Raw genomic sequence first — 24,848 nt, 5'->3', positions numbered from 1 at the left:
CATATAATCCTATTTTGTTGATTTTCCTTACTTGTTTCAACTAACAGGTATAAAATAAATAAAATTTTGTTGATTTTTATTATAGAAAATTTAATATATTAATAAGTTTCATAAATTGTTATCAATAGTTTCTTTAATGTAATTTTATTTAAAATATGAAAAATATATATAAAAATAAAAATTACAAAAATCGAACTAAATCAAATCGTAAAATATTAATTCGATTTGATTCAAATTTTATTTTAAATGAAGATTAAACCAAATCAATCCACATATTTTTTAAGTTTAATTCAAATAACTTTTTAATAAAACAATCAAATTAAACCGAGTCACCAATACCTCAACATGTATTGGAAATATATGTTCTGTACTTTAGACTTATGTGTGTGTGTTTTTTTTCTTCTCATTGTTAATGAATATATTAATTAACTATTATGATCATAGATAAACAGTGTTAAAATGACGTGTTTTTAAATACGTGGTTTAGTTTTTATACTTTCTTTTTATTTTTAAAAATTATGGATATCTATTTTTATGTCATATTTAAATTAGAATGTGTTTAACATATAATATATAATTTTCATTAAAAAAAACACTAAATATATAATTTAGGACAAATTCCACTTAGACTTCCTATATTTTCTTAAAACTTTACACAATATCCTCACCGTTTTAACACTTACAATAACTCTTAATTGTTTAAAATACATTGTATATTTCCATTTCCTAAAGCATACATTAAACTATGTATATCCTATAAGAGGGTTATTGTAGGCATTAAAAAAATATAAGATATTCTATAAAATAAAAAAGGATATCGTGTGATATTTCAAAAAATCACATGGGTTTTTTCTTATATGAAAAGTGAAATTTTATTAAAGAAACTGCCTGACACAAGTTGTGTGTAGTAGTTTAAACCACAAAAAGTCACATGAATGTTAGTGTAATTTATCCTATAATTTATTTAATAAAAATAAGTGAATTAAGTTAAAATAATATAGGACGAATTTCTCATAATTATTTAAACTCAGATAAAAATAAAGCTTAGTTTTCTTATTTTCCTTTTTTTAATCTTGATCCAAAATCCGTCATGTCCTCAAAGGTAGGCCGAAGAATGAATGCTACGAGGGTGGGTAAGGCTTTTCAGCTTATCATACTTTTCTTTTGGGGAATTGCTAGGGGCACACAGCAACATTGCTGGTGCACCCAGCAAATTTTTAAAAACCTAAAAATGTCTCTATACGTTTTCCTTATATAAAAATCTTTTTTTTCATTCTTCCTTTTTGCTTTCTCTCTCATGCGTTTCCTTCACTCCGGTGCGCGTTTTTTCCATTCTGGTGCGTTTTCTCCGTTCTGGTGCTTGTGCTGTGCGATTTTTGTCGGTGCTGGTTGTACTTGTGCTCTGCTTTGGTGTGATATTTGTCAAGTAAGGTACGTAGCTGGTTTGTGTGGTTGATTGTTTATTTTTGGTAGTAGAATGATGTAAGATTGAACGCAAAAAAATTTCTTCCGGGAAGACATTACAATTGGGGAAGAAAAAAACTTGTTCCGTGGAGTCTCGCGGAAGACGTCTTCCGCGAGACTCCACGGAACAAGCTGTCTTCTGCAGTTGATATTACAACTGCGAAAGACAACTTCTTCCGTGGAGTAATTTGTTTTATGATTTTTTTTGTTTTAAGATTATTTTGAATGTTATTTTGGTTAATTTTATTTGTAATTTATGTGAAACATAAAAATATATTTGTTGGTTGAATTGTTGATTTTTTTTGCCTAGGTTAAGGTATTTTTTGGTTAAATGAGCTTTGTAGGTTATAATTTTGGAATTATGTAATTAAAAGTTGAATTTGGTTATGTATATGTAGATTAAATATTTGTGTGAGGTTGTCAAATGTTGAATTAGTTTGATATTGATAGTTTGTAAATTTTTTGGGTTGCTGTATTGTTCAAATTATTTAGTTGAATGTTGAATTAGGTGATAGTTATACTTTGAATTAAGATGGACGAAGATCAATGGGCATATTACAATGCAATGTCCGAAGAAGTTGATATGGATTTTCAAAATGAAGAAGAAGATTGTGGTGTGAATGAAGCACATGTTGATTGTTCAGATGCTTTTACTACTTCTCAGGTAATCATGTCGATCAGTTTTAATTGTTTGGTCTAATGTATGATTTGTGTAAAAATTAATATGTTGTGATTGTGTCCTAGGTCTTTGAAACCTGAGAAGATGTTTTGAAGTGGGCTCGAACGGTTGCCCATGGAAATGGTTTTGTTGCAGTAATTATGAGGTCTGATACATATACTGGCAGCAGAGGAAGAACTTCATTTGTCTTAATTGGGTATGAAAGGAGCGGTAAGTACAAGGGTAGGAAGAAAAAAATTGTTAGAAGAGACACAGGTACTAGAAAATGTGGTTGTCCATTTAAGATTCGTGGAAAACCAGTGCATGGAGGTGAAGGTTGGGCGGTGAAGCTGATATGTGGGATTCACAACCATGAATTGGCGAAGACCTTAGTTGGAAATCCATATGCTGGGAGATTGACAGATGATGATAAGAATATCATTGTTGATATGACGAAGTCGAATGTGAAACCAAGAAACATTTTGCTAACGTTGAAGGAGCACAACAGCAGCAGTTGCACCACAATCAAACAAATCTACAATGCAAGAAGTGCATACCGTTCTTCAATCAGAGGAGATGACAGTGAAATGCAACACCTAATGAGACTCCTTGAACGTGACCAATATATTCATTGGCATAGATTGAAGGATGAAGATGTGGTGCGTGATTTGTTTTGGTGTCACCCAGATGCTGTTAAGTTATGTAACGCATGTCATCTTATTTTTTTGATAGACAGTACCTACAAAACAAATAGGTACATGCTCTCATTGCTTGACATTGTGGGGGTGACACCAATCGGGATGACTTTCTCTGCTGGGTTTGCATATCTGGAGGGTGAGCGCGTGAACAATCTTGTATGGGCATTGGAACGATTTCGAGGCCTTTTTTTAAGAAACGATCGCCTTCCTCTTGTTATTGTCACAGACAGAGACCTAGCCCTGATGAATGCTGTGAAAGTTGTGTTTCCGGAGTGTAAGAATTTGTTGTGCAGGTTTCACGTAGACAAGAATGTGAAGGCAAAGTGTGAATCGCTTGTTGGTCAGAAGAATGCTTGGGACTACGTAATGGATAGCTGGGGTAACCTGGTAGATTGTCCTTCAGAACAGGAGTTCCCTGAGCACCTTCAAAGGTTTCAAGTAGCGTGTTCCCCGTGGCCAATGTTCATTGACTACGTATGTGAGACATGGATTGTCCCACACAAGGAGAAGTTTATCACGGCCTGGACGAATAAGGTGATGCACCTAGGCAACACAACAACAAATAGGTATTTACATGTTTTATTATTTTTCTCAAGTTTGTTTAAATGATTGTTTGGAACATTATTTTTATTAATTTGTCTTCTCTGTTGTGTGTTTTAAATGTAGGGTTGAATCTGCTCATTGGTCTTTGAAAAGGATATTACAGAATAACGTTGGAGACCTCTGTAGTGTTTGGGATGCAATGAACAACATGATGACGCTGCAGCACACTGAAATTAGAGCATCATTCGAAACAAGTACGCATGTTGTTGGTCATGTTTTTAAGAAAACCTTATACAAGAGGCTTCTGGGAATGGTGTCAAGGTACGCTTTAAATGAAATTTCGGTTGAGTTTGAGCGCGTACGTTATTTGAAAGACAATGTGTCTTCTTGTGGGTGTGTATTGAGAACCACGCTAGGTCTTCCTTGTGCATGCGAGCTACAAAGGTATGAGGGTGACAGCATCCCACTGGATGTAGTCCATATGTACTGGAGGAGACTTAATTTTTCAGACCAGGGGCTATGTGAGGCCCAAGTGAGCATCAAGGAAGAGATGGATAGAATATATAAAAGATTCGATGAACTTGATGTTTGTGGGAAAGTTACTTTCAAGAGTAAACTCCGAGAATTCGCGTTTCCCGATGAGACTTCTATGTGTCCTCCTCCAACAAAGGTTAAGACGAAAGGTGCCCCGAAAAAGGTAATGAAAAGAAGCGAAAGATCGACAAAGCGTGATCCATCTTATTGGGAGTATGTTGATGCTTATCATTCGGTTCAAAACAGCAACACCTCAGTCAGACCCAGTGCATCATCTTTTGCACTACCGAAGCCAGCAAGGATGATCCCCATGTTGGATCAATTTCCTCCATTTATGCATGGTTTCATTGAGGATGTTGTTGATGTGAAAGCGGATGGTAATTGTGGATATCGATCAGTTTCCACTTTGTTAGGTATGGGAGAAGAGTGTTGGGCCATGATGCGTAATGAATTGATTAAAGAACTTGGCAAATGGTCGCAAGACTACATAAAGATCTTTGGTGGCACGAAGAGATATGAACAGCTGAGGTTGTCCCTACACGTGGATGGGTTATCCAAGGTATGTGTTTTATGCTTTTTAAAAATATAAGTAATGTTAACATGACAGACACGTGTATTTGTTATGTGATTTAGGTTAGTATGGACAAATGGATGGATATAACGGATATGGGATATGTAATTGCGTCAAGATATAATGTAATCCTTGTATCATTGTCACGACAACAGAGCTTCACATTTTTTCCTCTCAGAAGTCGACCATCGGCCGATTCTGCTGCGCACCGCATAATATGTGTCGGCCATGTGTATGGCAGTCATTTTGTTCAGGTCCATTGAAAATTCGTTTACTCAAATAATTTCAATTATTGAATGTGTTGGTTTGTTTGTTTAACTTATTATTGTAATTTCACTTACAACAGGTTTTTCTGAAAGATCGTTGTCCCTTACCGCCTATGGTGTTGTTGTGGTCAAGCAATGCGTATCCGGAGGCAAAACAATGGCCAACTGCATATGTAGGTAGAATGCAGCAATACTTAAGCCTAATGACAATTAATACAACGCATGTAGACCTAACCGGACACTGAACTTGTAATATTTATGTATGTATATGTACATTGGATTTATGTTCATGTAATTAATCAATTGGTCCGTGAACAAGTGTTACTGTGTCAAATTGTTATATTTGTGTTGAACTGAATGGTAGTTATATGTTTCTAATAAGCCGAAAACCAACTTTTTTATTTTTGGTGCCTTCGTTTCAGGTGCGATTAGATGGAACGGGGCGCTGCTTTTATTTTTTTTGGGTTCCTTGACGTGCAAACATGCCAAATAGCGGCCCTGGACAGTCTCAAGCGGCTCCCACATAATTTTAAAAAAAGCCCGAACAGGGATACTTAGGCATGTTTCTAAAAGGCACAAAACCAATTTTTTTTATTCTTTAGTGTACGTATATGTATGGTTAAAATATATAATTTTAGAATAGTTCTAAATGTTAACATTTAAATTACAAATTATTTTATCTTCTTTATTTTATATATTCAAATGCCATTATAAATGTGATTCATGTGTGTGGTTTATATTTAAATTTCAAACCATATATTTATAGAGAGACAAACAAAAATCATAAATGATGTAAGTAAATGTGTTTTATGACATACATAAATAAATACAAAAATTAATAATTTAAGTACAATAAAAATATAAATCCTAATCTATGCGGCGTCTCTGGCGCGGCCTAAGACTTCCATCTGCGGTGTCACCTCTAGCTCTCCTCAGACAACGAGTCATGATGTCATGTAAGTCAGTGCCCTCGGTGACCATCCTGAGGTTGATGACCCGCTCCAAATCCTCAGCAATCGCTCCTAAATCCTGAGTCATCCCTTGACATCCTTCGCAATGAACCTGTCACAGTCAAAATAACAAAGTCAGTATCACATTTTAAAAAATTTAAATTATGAAAAACTACAGAAGTTATGCTTACCACTGAATGCGTAGGGAGATCGATCGCGACTAAAACCTCGGGGATGGGTGGCTCGACAAACTCCTCATGATGAGGGGGAGGTGGATGTCTCGGCGTAGTAGTTTCCTCGGTCCGCGTGACGAATGGGTGCGATATCCGAAAAAACCACTCCAAGTAGTCTGCCGCCACCTGTCCAGGAACTACACAGAGCTCCCCTGAAGGCACCAAATGGTCTGGAAAATTTAGCCACCGGTCATCTATATCATCACCCATCAAAGAATCACAAACCGGCGGTGGAGGGACCGTCTGAAGGTAGCCAAACTGTCGAAGAACCCACTCAGGTCAAACGTACACCACAATCTGACCCCATCTGAGCTGGCCGGTGTACGACGATATCAAGTCAAAGGCCCTGACTCGCCGGTGCTCACCATAGGGCATCCAGCACACGTCAGTCACACTCAGGGCATCCAAACGTCTCCGATACGGGGCTCCCTTGATCCCCGTAATATGAGCCTTACCCGTAAGCCACCTGCAAGCCCGTGGGCTCCCTTCATCATAAGCATCATGAACAATGGATGTATGCACTGTAGGAAAGTGCTCATATATCCAGCACTACAAAGACATAGTCAACATCAATACAAAAAAAGAGATTCAATGCTACTTCATATTAAATTATCAGTGATAATACGTACCTGGAGAAGTGTAATATAACCACCCAACTGCCGTGTACAGGCCTGCGATGCGTCATTCAGATGGTCGTACATGTGGACTAATGCAGCCGCCCCCCAGGCGAATCCCCCTGCCTGGGCCAGGTCCCTGAAAGCCTCCAGGTGCACGACATGTACATGGGTTGAACTCTTATTGGCAAAAAGAGTATAACCCACCATGTGGAGCAGATACGTGCGGGCTGCTACAACCCATCGTCTGGTCCTGCACTGGCTCTGATACAAGTCTCGAAGCCACCCCAACCGGACACGAGGCCCACCATCCTGTCGGATCTCAAATGTAGCCTCCTCATGACTGACCTCAAGAAGCTCCGTCAGTAGACGAATGGCGTCTAAAGTAACAAGCGGCTCGAACGTATGCAGCGCGCCAGTGATGGGAAGGTGTAGGAGTGACGCCACGTCATCCAAAGTGATCGTCAACTCGCCTACTAGCAGGTGGAACGTGCTAGTCTCGCGATGCCACCTCTCGACGAAGACGGATATGAGTCCAAGATCAGTGGTGATAACAGAACACCTGATCAGTGGACTCAATCCGGTGCCAGCAACCAACCCTTCGATCTCAGGCGCTGGTCTCCCAATTTTATCTACTTTTCTACCGCGGGAGACCAACTTCAGATCGGGTCGTTCCTAAATTGAATAACAATTTACAATAACGTGTATATAAAAAACAATCCAACTACAAATAATTTTTATGTAATTAGTCAACATTAAAAACTACGTTCCTGTCCACTCCAGATGCTGTGTGCGACATGCTCAGCAAAATCGGTCAAAATCGATGGGTCGCGTGGTCCACCGGGGAAACCCTCATCTGCAGCAGGTGACCCCAAGCTCCCATCAGTAGCCATTCCCTCTGTCTGAACAGCATCGGCAGCGCTTGTCATCTCTGGGGTGGCATCAGACACATGAGGAACATCCTCATGCAACTGAGGCACATCCTCAGGTCTCTCTGTCACGTCCTCACGCAGACGAACCCGTTGCCTACGTGCTGAAACAGTAGGTCTGCGACGCAGAGGAACATCAGCCTCATGCGTATCCTCACTAATGCCTTTACCTCTACCAGCTCCTAACACACGACCTAAACCTCGTGTTCTAACCATGATCTGAAATCATGAAGAACATTTATTTTTTTCGATCAAATTAAATATTCAAATAATTGGTAACAAAGCTTTGTCATTACAAATTTGTTCAAACACATGTTTTGTATGTTTCTTACTAATTTGTTCAAATTAAGTTTTCAAACCTCTATTTGCATGTAAGGTTGAAATGCCACTGTGTCCAAATGTATCATTTCACGACTAATACAATTTAGTTTATGTTGTTTCAAATTACAAAATAGTATAACAATATTATTATTATTATTATTATTATTATAACTAGGTTAACTTATTAGATTTAAAAGATGTTTTGAATAGTCTAAGATCTGACAAACTTAATATGAAAATATTTGTATAGCCCCAAGCAAGGATCTATCGTATTTCTACTCATATCCTAAATAAATAAATGAATAAAACAGAAGAAAATATCATTTCCTCAAATATTGTTCTCTCGTTGTTTCGTCTCAAAAAGAATAAACTATCCCAACATTGTCAACTAATCCACCAACCATGATGTTGCAATTGGTCCTATCCATGATGGTCTTCAATTCCTCTTGCCGATGAAGTAACTCTATCGTATTTTCTTTTCATGCTTAAATGGAGCTCCCTTTGTACACATCATTTATTTTATTCTTTCATATATAAGTATTTCATAAGCTCTTAATCTCTTCAATGAAGTAACTCTGCTTAGGTGCTTAAATGAATTAGGTGCTTAAATGAGTCTCATCAAAATGCTTAGATTGTTACATTTTATCGATAATTTATTTATTAAGTTATAATTATCTTTATTTATGAATTAATTAAAATTAAAAATTAAGAAATTTTTCAGACTATTATTATGTGAAATATTTATGATAAAAAAATAATAATTCAACTATATTTTATTTAAAATGATGGCTATTATTATGCTAAAATCACATAGTTACTTCCTAATGCATATATAAATCACACCAAATATAATTTCAATTTAGACATCCTAACACTTCAATTTAGACATCCTAATGCATATATAAATCACACCAAATATAATTTCATTTTACATACAAACGCAATTTTTAATAGCAACTAAATAGCACAAACTACCTAATAATATGAACAAATTCAGGTATAATCCAAAAAAATCAAAATACACAGCAAAACATGATCCGCGGAAGAACGTTAGCAGGATCTTCCGCGAGAAGAAAATGTAGCCTGCGGAAGAAGCTTCAGCAGGTTCTTCCGCGAAAACAAAATGTAGTCCGTGGAAGACAATGCAGAACCTTCTTCTGTTGGATCACGCGGAAGATCCTTCAGAGGCTTCTTCCGCGGGAATCCGCGAAAGAACCTTCCACACTTCTTCCGCGGGAATTCCCAGAAGCCCCTTTCCTACGCGCGGAAGAACCTTCGTCTTCAACCTCCAGCCATTAATGTCGTCTATCCTAAGGTTCCTACAGCCATTTACGCCATTGAAACAGTTACGAGGAGGTTAGAAGACTAACCTTTATGGCGGAGAACACGAACAACAACTTCAATGGAGGATGTCAACTTCAATGGAGGACACGAACAACAGCTTCTTCTCCAAATTTCAAATTGAGAAGGAAATCAGGGCGAGGAGGAAGAAGGCCAATATCGGGGAACAAGAAGCACGAATGGAGATTGTTGGGTGCACGGGGAAGAAACAAGCGCTTTTGCAAGCTGAAGAAGAAAGCTATCACGGAAGAACAAGCTTTTTTTTATTACGTTACTTTTATTTTTTAAACGGAGGGTATTTTCGGTACTTCATTGAATTGCTGGGTGCACCAGCAATTTTGCTCGGTGCACCTAGCAACAGCCTTTCTTTTGTTGCTATTGGGTTTTTCAAACCCATTAGCCACTTGGGCTGAGAACCTGCAATATAACCCCATATGGGGCTTTTACTTCCTAAACCCACTTTTTGCTTCCCACACCTTCATAGGAAACTAAAAGGACAACAATACCCTTTCTATCTCACACTAACACACCCACCCTTCTTTCCTCTTTCCCTTTGTGTGGTGGTGCGCACCTCCATTGTGGCATATCCAACACTACAACGACCCTGAACTTGCATGGATGCCATCGCTTTAACTCTTTCCTCTTGGCTATGTTGGTGAAGGACTCATCATGCTCCATAAGCCTCTTCAAACTCTTGTCGTTAATGGAATCTTCCACTAATGATGTTGCTGCAATGGATGCCAAAGGCAGAAATTCTGAACACTAATTATACTAATCCATACTACGTTGATTCATTTGCATCTCTACATAACATTCTGAGTCACCTAATCCAAAATGATTATATGACACCAACAAAGAGTTAAAGGTTGAACAAACAAGAGCGAAGACTAATGGAGGTTGAATGACCAGATAGATTGAAGTTGGAAAAGAACAAAGGAAGGCTAGGTACTAGAGAAAACGTTTAAGGTGTAGGAGAAAGCAAGATAACATAAGGATACTTTGGGGATATTACATTATTTTGGGGGTGCAGGAAGCAAAACCTCCCATATGGTTATGTATTTTAGCCTTGTATTTTGGGAATTTTCCGAATTTTACGCTTTTATTAATGAATTTATTGATTTTTATAATTATTATTTTAAAAATCATATTACTATAAAAAATATTTTTAATGATTGACTGTTAAAAAGATTTTACACTCATAATTAAACTATAAGGTATTCAGAATTTTTTAATGTTGCTCACTTGTATATGTCTTTAAATTGTTTGGAGATATACCTGGACCCCACTTCCGACAAAGCTATCAAAAAAGTAATGCTTCTGACAGTCCATCATTGATCTGATGTTCAACACTTACACCTATTTAGTAATAGACATTACTGTTCAGAGTTCACAGTTCACTAATTAACAATCCTTTCATTTGTGTGCAGGCATACCCCTACGTTCAACAGTAGTTATGCAAACATAAATTGTGTACTGTACTTATTTGACAAAAAAAAAAATGTTTACAAATTTTAAAATATAATCCCATGAAGTTTATCACATTTGCACTCCACTCAACAGATTTATAGGAAAAAAAGTTGAAAGTGTTATCATTTTTTGTTTTTGTTTTACCGAATAAAAGATTTTATTCCACTTTATACTAACCCTTTCATCCTCCCGAAACAGGCACAACCTAAAAAACTTCAAACAATTGAAAAAATTCCAATGGAACAGTGATTCGCTAACTTGGCAAAAGTACTTCGGCCCTATGAAGTCCAAAGAGTATTTGGCTGGCTATTCGCAAACATAATTTTAAATTATTTTACAAAAGTTGATTTTAGTTAAAATTAATTTTTAAGTTATTTATGTTTTGAAACTTTAATCTCAAAAATGATGTTTAAACTTAAGAAATTAGTGTAGAACCAAAATGTTTAGCTGGTTATAGCAAATGCAATCAAGTAATGATAAGTTGCACTGCATCCCCCCACAGACAATAGGACATAAGAAAAAGGACAAAATAAGATTATCAACACAAGAGGATACATTTAACACTGAACTGCATGAGCAAGCAATAGAACATCATTGGCAGAGATACTTATAAAAAGATTATCAACACAAGAGGGAAACAACTGCCCAAGTAAAAGACATTTTATGCCCAACACAATATCAATATTTACAGTTCCAAACCTGAAGAGAAATAACAGAACGATTAGTAAATTGTTCTACTGAAGATGGTGCACTTTCAGGAAGAGTTTTAGCAACTCTGTCTAATTCTTCTTGTCGCTTCTTTGTAGTTACCCTATCAGGTCCACTGTAGTGATCAACAATCTTTTTCAACAATGGAACTCGCGCCATTGTCTCTTCCATTGTTTTCTAGTAGGTTATAAAGTTAAAAAAATATTAGAGAAAGCATATCCCAACACAAGGACACATTGATAAAGTAGAGAACAACATGAAAACAAAAGCCTTTACCCACTAGGACCCATAAAATAGACAACAATTTCAAAACAAATACAGTGAGTAATACAACACTTGCCTAAATGTACTTGTTACACAGGTTTGATATGACAAAGATATTGGCAATCAATCCATAAGATTATTGGCGAAGATAGTGATGAAGAAAATGAAACATTAGTAACGAAACTCCTGCCCAAAAACCTTTGCAATTTAATGTTAGGGTAACAATACTAAGTTGTGGATAAGCTTAGCAACAAAATATACCTCCCACACTTCCTGACTTTGAATCCCCTCATATGACATCAAGAATGGTTTCGCCTTCTCAAGTGCATCCCGTAGTGGAATTGGTTCCTTCTCATCAATATCTGGATTATCAAACTCCACCAAATATTCTGGCTCAAATTCAATCTGCAGTAATCAATAGAGACAGAAAAACTACGAATTAAATATTAAAATGGATGCTACACAGAAAATAGAAGTTTGGCTTAAAAATTTTCCCCAAGAGAAATGTTGTCTTTAGATATTCAAAATTGGAAATAAATAAAGATCTCTGCAGCTAACTACTTACTGCATAATTGATGTCTAGTGCATCCAAAAACTCAACCAATCAAGTTTCGATGCAGGAGTTGGTGTTGGTAACTTTTGATGCAAATCCCAGTCAATTGGTGCACGACCTTGCCTTTCCACATATGACTGTATTAGTTGGTCCAGACTTTCACGGAAACCACTACGAAGAAGGTTAGAAATACTTCTAAATTTAAAAATTATGAAAGGCACTGAAATGCACGGGAAGGAAAATTTAAAAATTATGTAATAGAGATAACAATTTATTTATGCAAGCTACAATATGAAAATAGATAACATTTCTTTTAGTGGATGAACATCATATCATCAAAAGCTCATATTATCATGCATTAGATTTTGAACAGTCTCCATTATGGACAATAATAAGTACTGGATAGTCAAGAGCACCAACAAGAAACCTGTTTCCGAAGTTTCAGAATCATTAAGATCTCTAACAAAATGGACGAGTAAACCATTATCTGGCAGAACCTTGTCAGATATGAAACTCTCCAAAATTAAATTAAACCAACAATTTACCTGTTTAGACTATCAGCTACCCCTTTAACCATATTTTTAGCAGTAGAAGGCTCCATCTTCTCATCAACCATGAGGATACATATTCCACGTTCATCAATGCCTCGTCGACCAGCACGACCACTCATTTGAACAAATTATTCAGGCATGTTCAAACCAATGCTAAATGTCTCGGTGGCAAACAAACACTACAGAAAAATATTTCAGTAGTTAGAATCACAAGAATTAATCATTTTAACCAAACAAGGATAGTAAACTGTATGAATATTAAGACAAAAGATCAAATGAACATATATTTTCTCCTAGAATACAATAGTAATCTTAGTCGGTTAAAAATTAAAACCAAAACTACAGAGAAAAAAGAGGATATGAAACCCCTGACTAGTATGAGATTTCAGAGCAACAGTGTCACAGAGAAGCTTAGCATCACCACTGGGGAGACATTGAAGCTGCAAAATCGCGCGAACCGCGAGCTTCTGCGACTGGACAGCTCCAGCTATAGAGAGGGCAGGATCCTCCGTAAGCACAGGCTCCAAATCGATGACAATTCCGTCAATTCGGTGGAGGATTCCATAGAAAGGCTTCCCGGAGGTTCTGGAGTGGATCCAGATAGGGTTCATGAGGCTAATTTCGCGTGCGGAGAAGGCCTTTTCGAGGAGTCAGGCGCTAGAGTGAGTGAACAGGGCTCGGACATCGGTGCCGAGAGAAAAGGCGGCGTCATTCTTGTCGTCGAGCAAAGGGACGGACTGCAGAGTAATGCCGAGCATGTCGTGGGCGTTGTCGGAGTAACCGAGGATGCAGATGGAGGGCTCATCGACGGTGATCATGGAGCCGAATGGCTGGATGAAGCCGCAGTGCTGGATTTTGACAAGGTAAGCCATTATCTGCTGCTCGGGGACGGATTCCGATGTAATGCGGATTGATTCGGAATAGTTGAAGGACCTCCCGGACTCGCCGGACCGCTCGAAGACGGCGTGGGGCCGCGCATCCTCCATGTACTGCGCGATGGGCTTGCTCCCGGACTCTCTGTTCTCTGTTTCTCTAGCATAAACCCTAATTGCAGCCTCTCTCAAGAGTTTTAAAGTTTATTGAACTGAAAGAGCCTAAATTCCAATAAATTCAATAATTAAATAAAGAAATAAGAGAAGGATTTAGAAAAGAAATAAAGGAGAAAATAGAACCTTTGTGCATAGCATATATACGATACAACAATTTGTTAGGTTCTGTAAAACTAACTGTCAAATTCAAAAATGTACAGATCAGACCAGATCAGCTATGGTGAAGAAAAAAAAACTGAATTTGATTCTACAAGAAATTTCTTTTTAGTTAACTGTTATAATTTTAACTTAATAAAAACTGTTATAAGAACAATTGTTGTTGCAAATTTAAGATATATGTACACATTCATTGTAATCCATACGCATTCTGTTTTGGCCTTTCCTTCTTTCTTTCTTTCTTTCTTTCTTTTTTTTCTTTCTTGGTATCCATTGGTGTTCAGAAAATGATGATTCTGAAATTGGAAAGGCTCAGATCAAAGGGAAGCAATTCTGGAGTTGAGAAAATTTGCAGCGACGGCTAAAAACACTCTCGTAGCTCTTTATCGGTAACATCATCATCAAACTTTTATGTTAAGAACTTTGATGATGATGCTACTGATAAATAACTACGAGATCTGTTTAGTTCATGTGGCACAATAACGATCACCTGTAAGTAGCTTTCTTGGCTGCATGCAAGACCAGTAGGGTCCTGATGTTGTTGTGCTTTGCTGAAATTCCTACTAGTTTCTGGATTGGTTGGGTTAAAGAGTAAATCATGAACTTCTTGTAGCACTTTCAATTATTTTCTTCTTTTCGTTTTGTGTCTCGCATCTTTTTGTATTGATTAAGTTAGTCTGTGGTGAAATATGTATGCAATTTTGAAGGAATTTCTTTTTCTTTACTCGTTCATATCTTATGTTGTATTGAGAATTTTGTGTAATCTTGTAAGTTGTCAACGAAGAATTTTCCCAGTTTCAATAGAAAACTGGAATACATTTGTTTTGTTTTCTCCTTTGTATGTTTGATAATGTATATTTAATTTTACCGATTATCATACAGCATGTTATCTGCAGAGGTTTTACTTGATTTATGATCATTTCCAGCAAGTCATATTATATTAAACCAGCAATGGAAAGGAACTAATTATAAGTAACATTAAATCCATGTTTTATGCAATTCCTAACCAATTTCTTTAATTTAATTAATTTAACCCTAATTCCTTAGATGATAAATCATTTTTCCCCTACTGTGAACAATATAATAATCCCTTAAGAGAGCAAGATTAGTCATAACTCATAAGCATTGAGAGAAGAAAATTCACATGGAAGCATACAATATATTTGTATCCCTAGGCTCAAGAGTTTTAAAGTTTATTGAACTGAAAGAGTCTAAATTCCAATAAATTCAATAATTAAATAAGAAAATAAGAGAAGGATTTAGAAAATAAAAAAAAGGAGAAAATAGAACCTGTGTGCATAGCATATATACGATACAGCAATTTGTTAGGTTCTGTAAAACTAACTGTCAAATTCAAAAATGTACAGATCAGACCAGATCAGCTATGGTGAAGAAAAAAAAACTGAATTTGATTCTACTAGAAATTTCTTTTTAGTTAACTTACCTGTTATAATTTTTACTTAATAAAAACTGTTATAAGAACAGTTGTTGCAAATTTAAGATATATGTACACATTCAGTGTAATCCATACGCATTCTTTTTTGGCCTTTCCTTCTTTCTTTCTTTTTTCTTTCTTTCTTGGAATCAATTGGTGTTCAGAAAATGATGATTCTAAAATTGGAAAGGCTCAGATCAAAGGGAAGCAATCTGGAGGTTAAAAAATTTGCAGCGACGGCTAAAAACACTCTCGTAGCTCTTTATCGGTAACATCATCATCAAACTTTCATGTAAAGAACTTTGATGATGATGTTACTGATAAATAACTACGAGATCTGTTTGGTTCATGTGGCACAATAACGATCACCTGTAAGTACCTTTCTTGGCTGCATGCAAGACCAGTAGGGTCCTGATGTTGTTGTGCTTTGTTGAAATTCCTACTAGCTTCTGGATTGGTTGGGTTAAAGAGTAAATCATGAACTTCTTGTAGCACTTTCAATTATTTTCTTCTTTTCATTTTGTGTCTCGCATCTTTTTGTATTGATTAAGTCAGTCTGTGGTGAAATATGTATTCAATTTTCAAGGAATTTCTTTTTCTTGAATTGAGAATTTTGTGTAATCTTGTAAGTTGTCAACGAAGAATTTTCCAAGTTTCAATAGAAGACTGGAATACATTTGTTTTGTTTTCTCCTTTGTATGTTTGATAGCGTATATTTAATTTTACCAATTATCATAAAGCATGTTATCTGCAGAGGTTTTACTAGATTTATGATCATTTCCAGCAAGTCATATTATGTTAAACCAGCAATGGAAAGGAACTAATTATAAGTAACATTAAATCCATGTGCTAATCAATTCCTAACCAATTTCTTTAATTTAATTAATTTAACCCTAATTCCTTAGATGATAAATCCTTTTTCCCCTAATGTGAACAATATAATAATCCCTTAAGTGAGCAAGATTAGTCATAACTCAAAAGCATTAAGAGAAGAAAATTCACATGGAAGCATAGAATATATTTGTATCCCTAGGCTCAAGAGTTTTAAAGTTTATTGAACTGAAAGAGTCTAAATTCCAATAAATTCAATAATTAAATAAAAAAAATAAGAGAAGGATTTAGAAAAGAAATAAAGGAGAAAATAGAACCTGTGTGCATAGCATATATACAATACAGCAATTTGTTAGGTTCTGTAAAACTAACTGTAAAATTCAAAAATGTACAGATCAGACCAGATCAGCTATGGTGAAAAAAAAAAACTGAATTTGATTCTACTAGAAATTTCTTTTTAGTTAACTTAACTCCTATAATTTTTACTTAATAAAAACTGTTATAAGAACAGTTGTTGCAAATTTAAGATATATGTACACATTCAGTGTAATCCATACGCATTCTGTTTTGGCCTTTCCTTCTTTCTTTCTTTCTTTCTTTTTTTCTTTCTTGGTATCAATTGGTGTTCAGAAAATGATGATTCCGAAATTGGAAAGGTTCAGATCAAAGGGAAGCAATTCTGGAGTTGAGAAAATTTGCAGCGACGGCTAAAAACACTCTCGTAGCTCATTATCGGTAACATCATCATCAAACTTTCATGTAAAGAACTTTGATGATGATGCTACTGATAAATAACTACGAGATCTGTTTAGTTCATGTGGCACAATAACGATCACCTGTAAGTACCTTTCTTGGCTGCATGCAAGACCAGTAGGGTCCTGATGTTGTTGTGCTTTGTTGAAATTCCTACTAGCTTCTGGATTGGTTGGGTTAAAGAGTAAATCATGAACTTCTTGTAGCACTTTTCAATTATTTTCTTCTTTTCGTTTTGTGTCTCGCATCTTTTTGTATTGATTAAGTCAACACAGTTGGAAGGATCAATACCAGATTTGGCTGCAACAATATAAGAATCCATAAACAAAATTCATTTATGTAAAATATGTATGAAATAAGAGCATTATAATATACTCTGACAAATAATGCATGCCAACAAAGTACTTGAAATGCCATGACATAATAGAAGAATATGATACACTATGTTAACAAACAATAGCGGAATAGCTGCAATCAGTGACTAATTAAGTAACATTACTGTGTCATTATCTAAAATGAATAAATAGAAGTTTGAATGTAGTACAATAACCCTGGGATAAGGGGGAAATATATATTCTAATTGATGGAATTCCATGCAAAGCATTAAAGAACTAAATATGAATAACAATTCCCTGATGTCAAATTAAGAAGTCTCAGTACATGAAGACAAGTCAGTAACACAAATTTACAAGTTACAATGTACAAAAGAAGGATTTCTAATGCCTCAAGCAAGAATTTTCCTCACACCCAAAGGGAGTGAGGAAACCTCATAAGATCCAAAAAGTATAACAAGGAGTTAGAGTAACTCATTATAATTTTAAGCTGAACTTACATTCTTCTCCACTCGAATTTACTTGCACCAAAACCTTCAGAGGATTTCTTCCAAGGGTTGATACCATACGGTCAAGATGATTTGCTACCTGCAGTTCCAGAGGTACAAGAACACTTTAAGGTTTGTCAAATAGCTAATGGTATTCGTTAGAAAATTAGCTGTAACGAAATTACAATTTGAAATTTTAACAAGTTATTCACAAGTAACATTGATTCTACATGTCTACCTTCTGATTGTCCACACTCTCAACCATGGCCAGATTTGGAACTCCACCTGCATAAAGTAATCAAGGTTAAGATTCACCTAATACAAGGCTACTGAAGAAAGGAACAACTATACAAGCTCAAACAAACATAATACAAGTATAGCAATATTTTCAACAAGTACAGAGCCAACTGAAATGATGTCCAAAACTTTGCACCCAGCTCAGATAACAAAATTGAACTGGTAACAGTACTCAATATGTGAAATTTAGTCCCTATTTCATCTCTACCATTTGTTGCTTTTATAACAGCTACCTTAAAACTCATATTAAAGATGATTTTTGATCGGTTGACAATGTTTTCCTATTAAACTCATGATTTTCTTTTTAAAACTATTTTAGTAGTGTTCCAACTTAGATTCATTAAAGAGTAAATAGTCTATGCTTGAGATTGATAGTGTAAATTCTTTACACTGACAGCATATAAATTAAGCTGCAGGCATGCCCCAACTATATGTTTAGTCAATACCTAATAGGACACTATATATCCCTGTGGAGTGTTGAGTACTACTATTAATATCTTCCATGGAAGGAGAGACTTTTAAAATTTGCAGGGAAAGGAAAATACAAAAAATTAAGTTCAATTTTTTATTTAATTAATTAAATAATAGAAATGCATAGTTTTTCATATATATTTTCTATTTTTCTTTTTATCCAAATATATATGTTGTGTTTAGAATGATGGAGAGAAAATAATGAAGAAAATAAACATAAATCAATATATTTGCTGAAGCCTAGTTAGATTGGGAGAACTAGCTAGCTAGTTTGAGCACCTCAGAAATGAAATCATGAATAGAATAAGCTGACAATGTAGGCACTATGTCCGAATCATTTATAATGGAAGTGATAAAGGGCTTCCCGAATTCTGATAACTCCAATGATACGGAGGCAGCTGCAAAAAATTACAATTGTGAAACAAGGACTTAGCAATATGAATTTTTATATCTATCACTTATTCATTCCCAATAAAAATTTTAAATAAGATATGCAGAACTTATGTACACAATTATTTCAAAACAAATGTGTTTCATGTACGTAGCTGAACTCTTGTACATGCATTTTTCATTCGTCTATATATACAGAACCATTTATGCATCCTAGCTACCCAAAATTTGAGTTTGTCAGACTATAATTACATCTGCATAACGCGCTATTAATTCTACATCTGGTTAATACCAAAAATCAGTTGATGATCAATTCAATTATAATAAAAAACAATTAAATCAGTTACCCAATAATCTTGAAAAAATTAAAAGTTTAGATGTAAATTTAAGAAGTACTAATTAGTATAACCACATGCCTGGGCCAAACGTGACACAAGTGCATGAAGAGAGCTGCTTTATTTCTCTAAGCATATATGTCAACAGCACAGCCGTACCACCACCAAGCGAGTGCCCAACAATCTATGAAAAGATTATTATAATTATAACAATAGAAAAAGGTCGAGTTTACAAATTGTTGAAGCAAGAACATGCCTTTAAAGTGAAAACATATAAAGTAAGGAACAAAAAAATTAAGGTGAAGTTTGATTTGAATGTTTTTTATTTATATTTTTAAAGAAAATTAAAATAAAAAATATATATTTATTTAAAATATAGAAAACTAATTTGAAAACATTTTTAAAAATAAGTCCAAAACTCAAAATAATACATCAACATTTTCATTCTTTTTTAAAGAAATAAAAATGTGATGATATCTTAAAATACTTTATTGTTGATACCTACATATTTTCTAAATCTCAAAAAATTAAAAAATATATATATTTTCAGAAAATAAAAATATAAAAATTAACACTTGCTCACGTATAAATGTAATGAAAAGGGGAATACAATAATTTTCCAATTTTTCTTTGCTATAGTGAACATTAATTATAATCTATGTTCTTCCAAAAGACTATAGTAAAAGGATAACAATACCTTTTTTTGGACAAATTATCCGAGTATATATAACAATACCTTGATTTGGAAATCGGGGGGTGTCGACGAAGATCTTCAAGTAGTATAGTGGTGCAGTGCTTCTTAATCCAACGAGCTGCAGCAACCATACCACGGTGTCCATGTCCTGCAACCTTGTTGTTCCTCTTCAGCTCACCATCATCGTTGCAAATGAAATGATTGAAGGACACGGGAGCACCGATTGCATCTGTCAGTGTGTATTTTAAGCTTTGAGTTCCACGGATGAACACAAGCAAGCATTTTGATTCTTTATCCCGTATAACTGTTAAAGCTGGCTTTAGAATCTGTCACAAAATTATTTTTCAGTCAAACTGAGTACAAATAAAACACTTTTCATTTATACCTTAAAAATTATGTCAAAGATGATATCTGATTACTTAACCATATAAAAATTAACTTTTAGAATTACACTACATGTCAATCAGACTCTAATTTAGTCTGTTAGTATATAAAATATTATGAAGGGAAAAAATTATAAGCCAACAACGTACCCTAGCCCTTTTCTTCCGTAGGAGAACATCCTCGTTGGGGATTCCAGCAGCCAGTAAAAACGCACGAAACACAACTACAAAAAGAGATTACTCTCTTCATATTGAGTTAATATCAGTCAAAATACTGATTTGCGGGCATCTGACAAAATCTGGATATTCTGACATTGAAAAAATAGACAGATCCAGGTCACATGCCATGAGTGTTATAGTTGTAAGTTGGAGCATACAACAACAACAACAACGCCTTATCCCACTAGGTGGGGTCGGCTACATGGATCAACTTCCGCCATAATGTTCTATCAAGTACCATAACAGGAGAATATTTAATAAAGGGGTCAAGAGATCAATCCTACTAATCAAGAGCACTTCCTAGATTCTTGTATCAAGTCATTGGACTGTAACAAAACATTATTCCCTAGTTGTAGGAGACATCTTAGACCTCTTACAGTGCTTAATTTTTTGTGTTTCTTTTGGCTTTTATAGTGGAACTTTGCAATGTGAACACTAAATGTGCTGGTGTTAGTAGGTCTTAATCAAAACTTTCAGTTACTTATGAAAGAGAAGCAATGAGCAGAAATAAACCTGATATTGTTGTCACGGTTTGACAAGAATCTTCTCAGGATATTAATGGCAAGTACATGTAAGCCACCATTATCTTCAATGCTCATTATTGTTTGAACACATTCATATAAAATGGCATTCCCTGCAACTTTATTTGACTCAGCTTCGTAGCCACCTAAAACTGGCAGCAAGTGTAAAAATTATCAGTCTTAAATTTCAGAAGAAATGGCCACCAACAATAAGCAATAGTAGATTAAAATTCATTACCCACATAACAGATTTGGTAAACAGCAAACAAAACCTAAGAATATTGAAATGAATGATCTAACTCTTGATTACTGCAACAAGTGGTTAACACAATTTATTAAAAAACTTAGCATGGCCAGTTAATTGGTGCATCTAACAGCGATCAAATCATACATGTAAAACTACAGCATAAATACTAGTGCCTAACCAAAAATAAAAATCATTTTTTATAGCATACAATTATACATAGACACCAAAAGTCCATCCTTTCTCTTTCAACCCTCCTTCCTTATAATCCTTCAAAGAATTAGATACAAATATACAGCTAAATTTGCATTTGATAGAAAAAAAATTCTGCTTATCAATGGGTTTCCATTTCAACAGCTACTTACAATACAAGACCCCTCTCTGGCTCTCCTGATTACACATATACAAGAAAAAAAACAGATTTTTAAAAAATCTTCAACTTTAAGTATATTCCACAAAGTAATCATACATTAGTGCAAAACCAAACTGACCAACCTTGCATTACATAAACACTTAATAAAACATCTTCTGACCAGGGCCACCCAAACACACCAACATCCAAAATCACAATTTAAATTCGTTCAAATATGTTTGAACAGGGTTTACTGAAAGAAAAAAAAATATAGTAAAGTCTTGGGTTCTTACTGTAGGGTAAGGCCACTTGGAATGTGATTGCCACCAAGCTTTAAGGACAGAGGTCGTGTCACCAGGAAGTTTCCCAACTCATCTCTTGCATAAAATTTCCTCTCTTATGTCCACAATTTTCTCTTTATAACCCTACATAATAATTTTTTTAAAAAAGACATTGAGGTCAATCACGGGGGAAGAGATTCAAAATGATGGGACTCGAACGCAGACTTTTAAAAGCTATTAACATTTAATCCCTTACCTGTTTCAATTCGTGCTTTACTTCATGTCTTACACGTTCCATGAGGGACCTCTCATTCTCTGTGGGAATAAGAGGACCGAATCCCATGCTATCAGGACCATCCAAAGCACCATCAAACAGATTGGCATCACTATCTACTTGCTCATCTTCGTCATCAGACGTTGTTGCTCCCATACCTTCCCCGGGTGAAACTCCTGTTAAATCATGCACCATGTGATAAAAAAAAATACTAGTATCACTTTAGTACTCCTCCAATTGCAAAAAGAGTCGTGTGCTTTTGCTGTTTATTTGTGCACAAAAAGTTAGCCATCCCAGTTCTCACTTAGCCAGAAAGTCTGCCACATACTTTGCAATACTGAAACACTTGTAGCTCCAACCTGCAGTGTGATTATCAATAAGGTACAGTAAGTCTATCCAGCTCAAAACACACATACTTCTAAATTCCATAAATAATCCTAAATCCCCATCTCCAAAACACCTTACCTATTGTTGGTAGGAAACATCATTTAATCAGATCACTGTTTGTGTTTGATTCCTCAAGTTGCTTCAATTTCTTGTACTTTTTCTTCATGTCATTAATGCTTTTTTTCCCTGTTTCTTTAAAACCTCACTAATGTTGCCAATTTAGTCCTTGAGGTGGCAGCAGCTCATTTTTTTCTTGAAATAATTCTGTCCTCTTTGGAAAGTGAAGCATCAACTCTAGGAATCAAAGACAACACAGCAGATAAACGCCCCCTCATACACTAGCCCATTTAAGCTAAAAGTACGAACAATGAACAAAACTAACTGCCTACCTTGAAGAAAAATTAAACTTTTAGCTAAAAGAATGGTGGTGACAAGGATCAAACTCCTAACCACATGGTCATAGAGTATAGAATACACTATCAATGACCAACTATCCCAAAAGCAGCCTAAGTTGTCAGGTGAACTGAAAGATCATGAATAGTTTTTATATCTAACAACGTCGAATGAGGATTATGTTTTCTAGTTATATCTCATAAGGAAATAAAATCATACCTTGAAAGAAACATAAAATCTCAAATCTTCCAGCTGCTGATTCACCATGAGAATATATTTCTCACTTGCATATAATTTTAGAAGTTCTTCCACCTGTGCCATTATAACATAATTATACGATTTCCAAATGGCTTTATTTGAACAAAAGAAAAAATCATTATGAACCTCTTGGTTTCCTTCATAAAATTGTGACAATAGCAGCAAAAATGATCCTATACCATAAAATGAGATCTCTGCGGGGGAGGGCTGCAGCTGCGGGAGCTTCGGCGCAATCTCTAAAATAGCGATACCTTCGGCGCAATCTCTATACTCTGCGGGACTAAAATATTTCAATAAGGCGCAATCTCTAAAATAGCAATGAAATGTTTCATCAATCTCTAAATTAGCGGTACCTTCGGCGCCTCTGCGGGGGAGGGCTGCGGCTGCGGGAGGAAGAGGAGGAGGAGGGGGAAGACGATATGGAGCGCGAGGGAGAACGGGACCGAGAAAGGGAGCGCGAGCGAGAGGAGGAACGGGAGTCGGAGGGGGAAGAGGGGCCGGAAACGGAACCGGAGGGAGAGCGACGACCTCGCCCAGGTTTCGCCATTGTTGTAGCAGCGAGGAAGGAACGAATCGAAAGCCTCGATAAACCCTAGCTCCTATAACCAGGCTAAGGAGTGAAACTGAAAGTGAATGCAAGAAGTCGTATATCAGCTTAGAAAATAAAAAATAATGGAATTAAAATATAATGAATTCAAAGAAGGTGCTAGCTAAAATCGTAGTAGTTAGCTTACAAACAAAGAACATTTTTATAAAACCGCCTTAATAGCATTCAAATCAAAGATAATTTGATAAAAACTGCCGTTAATACTTTTAAAAAATTGGTTTAAATTACAAAACTGTCACTGCATGTTTTATTACATCGGTTTTTCAATAACCGATGTAGATTTGACGATGCTGAATGATGAATCTGTAGTAGTGCTTGTGGTTGTTTCTATCTGCAGCTATCTATCATCTTTACTTTTCTTTTCCTTTTTTTTAATAAAAGCAGTAAAATAAGGAGACACTTTTAATATTATCGTATAGTTAGAATGCCAATAACATATTAAAATGGTTAAGAAACAAAGATTTACCTAAAAAAATTACTACATAAGTTCAAATTACAAATAGTGTAGTTTCACTAATTAAGTTGTAACTACTTAACTTAACTTCTAAATATCAGGAAATCTTCATAAAAAATTACCTATTAATATGTGTATTATTATATATCGTCGATCTTATCATCTTTTTTTCTTTTATCTACTGTTTTTCACTTATCTATTGATGAAGGCTGACACGTATGTGTCGTGGCCCCCACTAACTACTCCTCTCTGTGGAAACTGTAAAATATGTTCGATTTCTTCCCTATCCTGGTACATAGCCACGTCAACCCATGATTACATCAACAGTTACTTGGCCATGAACTATTGGACTTTGACATCTTAATTTGGATTTCGGCTTTGGGTTCTCAAATCCATTTCCTCTCTCAATTCATCAAGTAGCATCATAACCTTTTATTTTTCTAAATTTCTTAGATGATCGGTAGCTTTTTATTGGTCATTAAATACTAAATGGATCACATCTAGAACATTAATTGCTGCTGCTGTATATAATGTAATAGAACCACATGTTATCATAAAGTTATCACATGGGAATCGATA

The 24,848-nt window shown here is 35.5% G+C and overlaps 3 protein-coding genes and 1 long non-coding RNA gene across 4 annotated transcripts; 2 read left to right on the top strand and 2 right to left on the bottom strand.

The window, feature by feature from the left end:
* The first annotated feature begins 2,283 nt into the window (after nucleotides 1-2,283).
* LOC114420336 (protein FAR1-RELATED SEQUENCE 5-like) lies at nucleotides 2,284-3,149 on the top strand. Its single transcript, XM_028386256.1, has 2 exons — nucleotides 2,284-2,976; nucleotides 3,114-3,149. The coding sequence occupies exons 1-2, from the start codon at nucleotides 2,284-2,286 to the stop codon at nucleotides 3,147-3,149; spliced, it is 729 nt and encodes a 242-aa protein (XP_028242057.1).
* Nucleotides 3,150-4,063: 914 nt separating this feature from the next.
* On the top strand, nucleotides 4,064-4,979 carry LOC114420335. The gene is made up of 3 exons (XM_028386255.1): nucleotides 4,064-4,456; nucleotides 4,531-4,722; nucleotides 4,815-4,979. The coding sequence occupies exons 1-3, from the start codon at nucleotides 4,064-4,066 to the stop codon at nucleotides 4,977-4,979; spliced, it is 750 nt and encodes a 249-aa protein (XP_028242056.1).
* A 6,123-nt stretch (nucleotides 4,980-11,102) lies between these two features.
* On the bottom strand, nucleotides 11,103-12,812 carry LOC114418697 (ATP-dependent RNA helicase DOB1-like). The gene is made up of 4 exons (XM_028384168.1): nucleotides 12,660-12,812; nucleotides 12,162-12,285; nucleotides 11,823-11,966; nucleotides 11,103-11,474 (listed from the first exon to the last, which is right to left on the bottom strand). The coding sequence occupies exons 1-4, from the start codon at nucleotides 12,782-12,784 to the stop codon at nucleotides 11,268-11,270; spliced, it is 600 nt and encodes a 199-aa protein (XP_028239969.1). The 5' UTR covers nucleotides 12,785-12,812; the 3' UTR covers nucleotides 11,103-11,267.
* Nucleotides 12,813-16,714: 3,902 nt separating this feature from the next.
* Nucleotides 16,715-23,901, bottom strand: LOC114418698. Its single transcript, XR_003668081.1, has 12 exons — nucleotides 23,562-23,901; nucleotides 23,388-23,480; nucleotides 23,170-23,262; nucleotides 22,153-22,529; nucleotides 21,909-22,040; nucleotides 21,012-21,171; nucleotides 20,430-20,587; nucleotides 19,939-20,222; nucleotides 18,757-18,875; nucleotides 17,948-17,994; nucleotides 17,722-17,809; nucleotides 16,715-17,189 (listed from the first exon to the last, which is right to left on the bottom strand). It is a non-coding gene; the product is annotated as an uncharacterized LOC114418698 (long non-coding RNA).
* Nucleotides 23,902-24,848: the final 947 nt, after the last annotated feature.

The sequence above is a fragment of the Glycine soja genome, chromosome 7 (genome assembly GCF_004193775.1).
Source record: "Glycine soja cultivar W05 chromosome 7, ASM419377v2, whole genome shotgun sequence".
Taxonomy (NCBI): Eukaryota; Viridiplantae; Streptophyta; class Magnoliopsida; order Fabales; family Fabaceae; genus Glycine; species Glycine soja.
Note: the sequence above shows the minus strand (reverse complement) of the source record. Positions and strands in the feature narration are given on the sequence as shown.

What these genes read in the sequence shown, in the direction of transcription:
- LOC114420336 (XM_028386256.1), top strand. Translation starts at nt 2,284, where the DNA reads ATGAGGTCTGATACATATACTGGCAGCAGAGGAAGAACTTCATTTGTC. An exon ending in GTGAGCGCGTGAACAATCTT is followed by an intron (nt 2,977 to 3,113) that starts GTATGGGCATTG and finishes TTTGTTGTGCAG; the next exon opens with GTTTCACGTAGACAAGAATG.
- LOC114420335 (XM_028386255.1), top strand. Translation starts at nt 4,064, where the DNA reads ATGAAAAGAAGCGAAAGATCGACAAAGCGTGATCCATCTTATTGGGAG. An exon ending in ACGTGGATGGGTTATCCAAG is followed by an intron (nt 4,457 to 4,530) that starts GTATGTGTTTTA and finishes TATGTGATTTAG; the next exon opens with GTTAGTATGGACAAATGGAT. An exon ending in ATGGCAGTCATTTTGTTCAG is followed by an intron (nt 4,723 to 4,814) that starts GTCCATTGAAAA and finishes CACTTACAACAG; the next exon opens with GTTTTTCTGAAAGATCGTTG.
- LOC114418697 (XM_028384168.1), bottom strand. Translation starts at nt 12,784, where the DNA reads ATGAGTGGTCGTGCTGGTCGACGAGGCATTGATGAACGTGGAATATGT. An exon ending in GTAGCTGATAGTCTAAACAG is followed by an intron (nt 12,286 to 12,659) that starts GTAAATTGTTGG and finishes CCTTCTTCGTAG; the next exon opens with TGGTTTCCGTGAAAGTCTGG. An exon ending in CTGCATCGAAACTTGATTGG is followed by an intron (nt 11,967 to 12,161) that starts TTGAGTTTTTGG and finishes TGATTACTGCAG; the next exon opens with ATTGAATTTGAGCCAGAATA.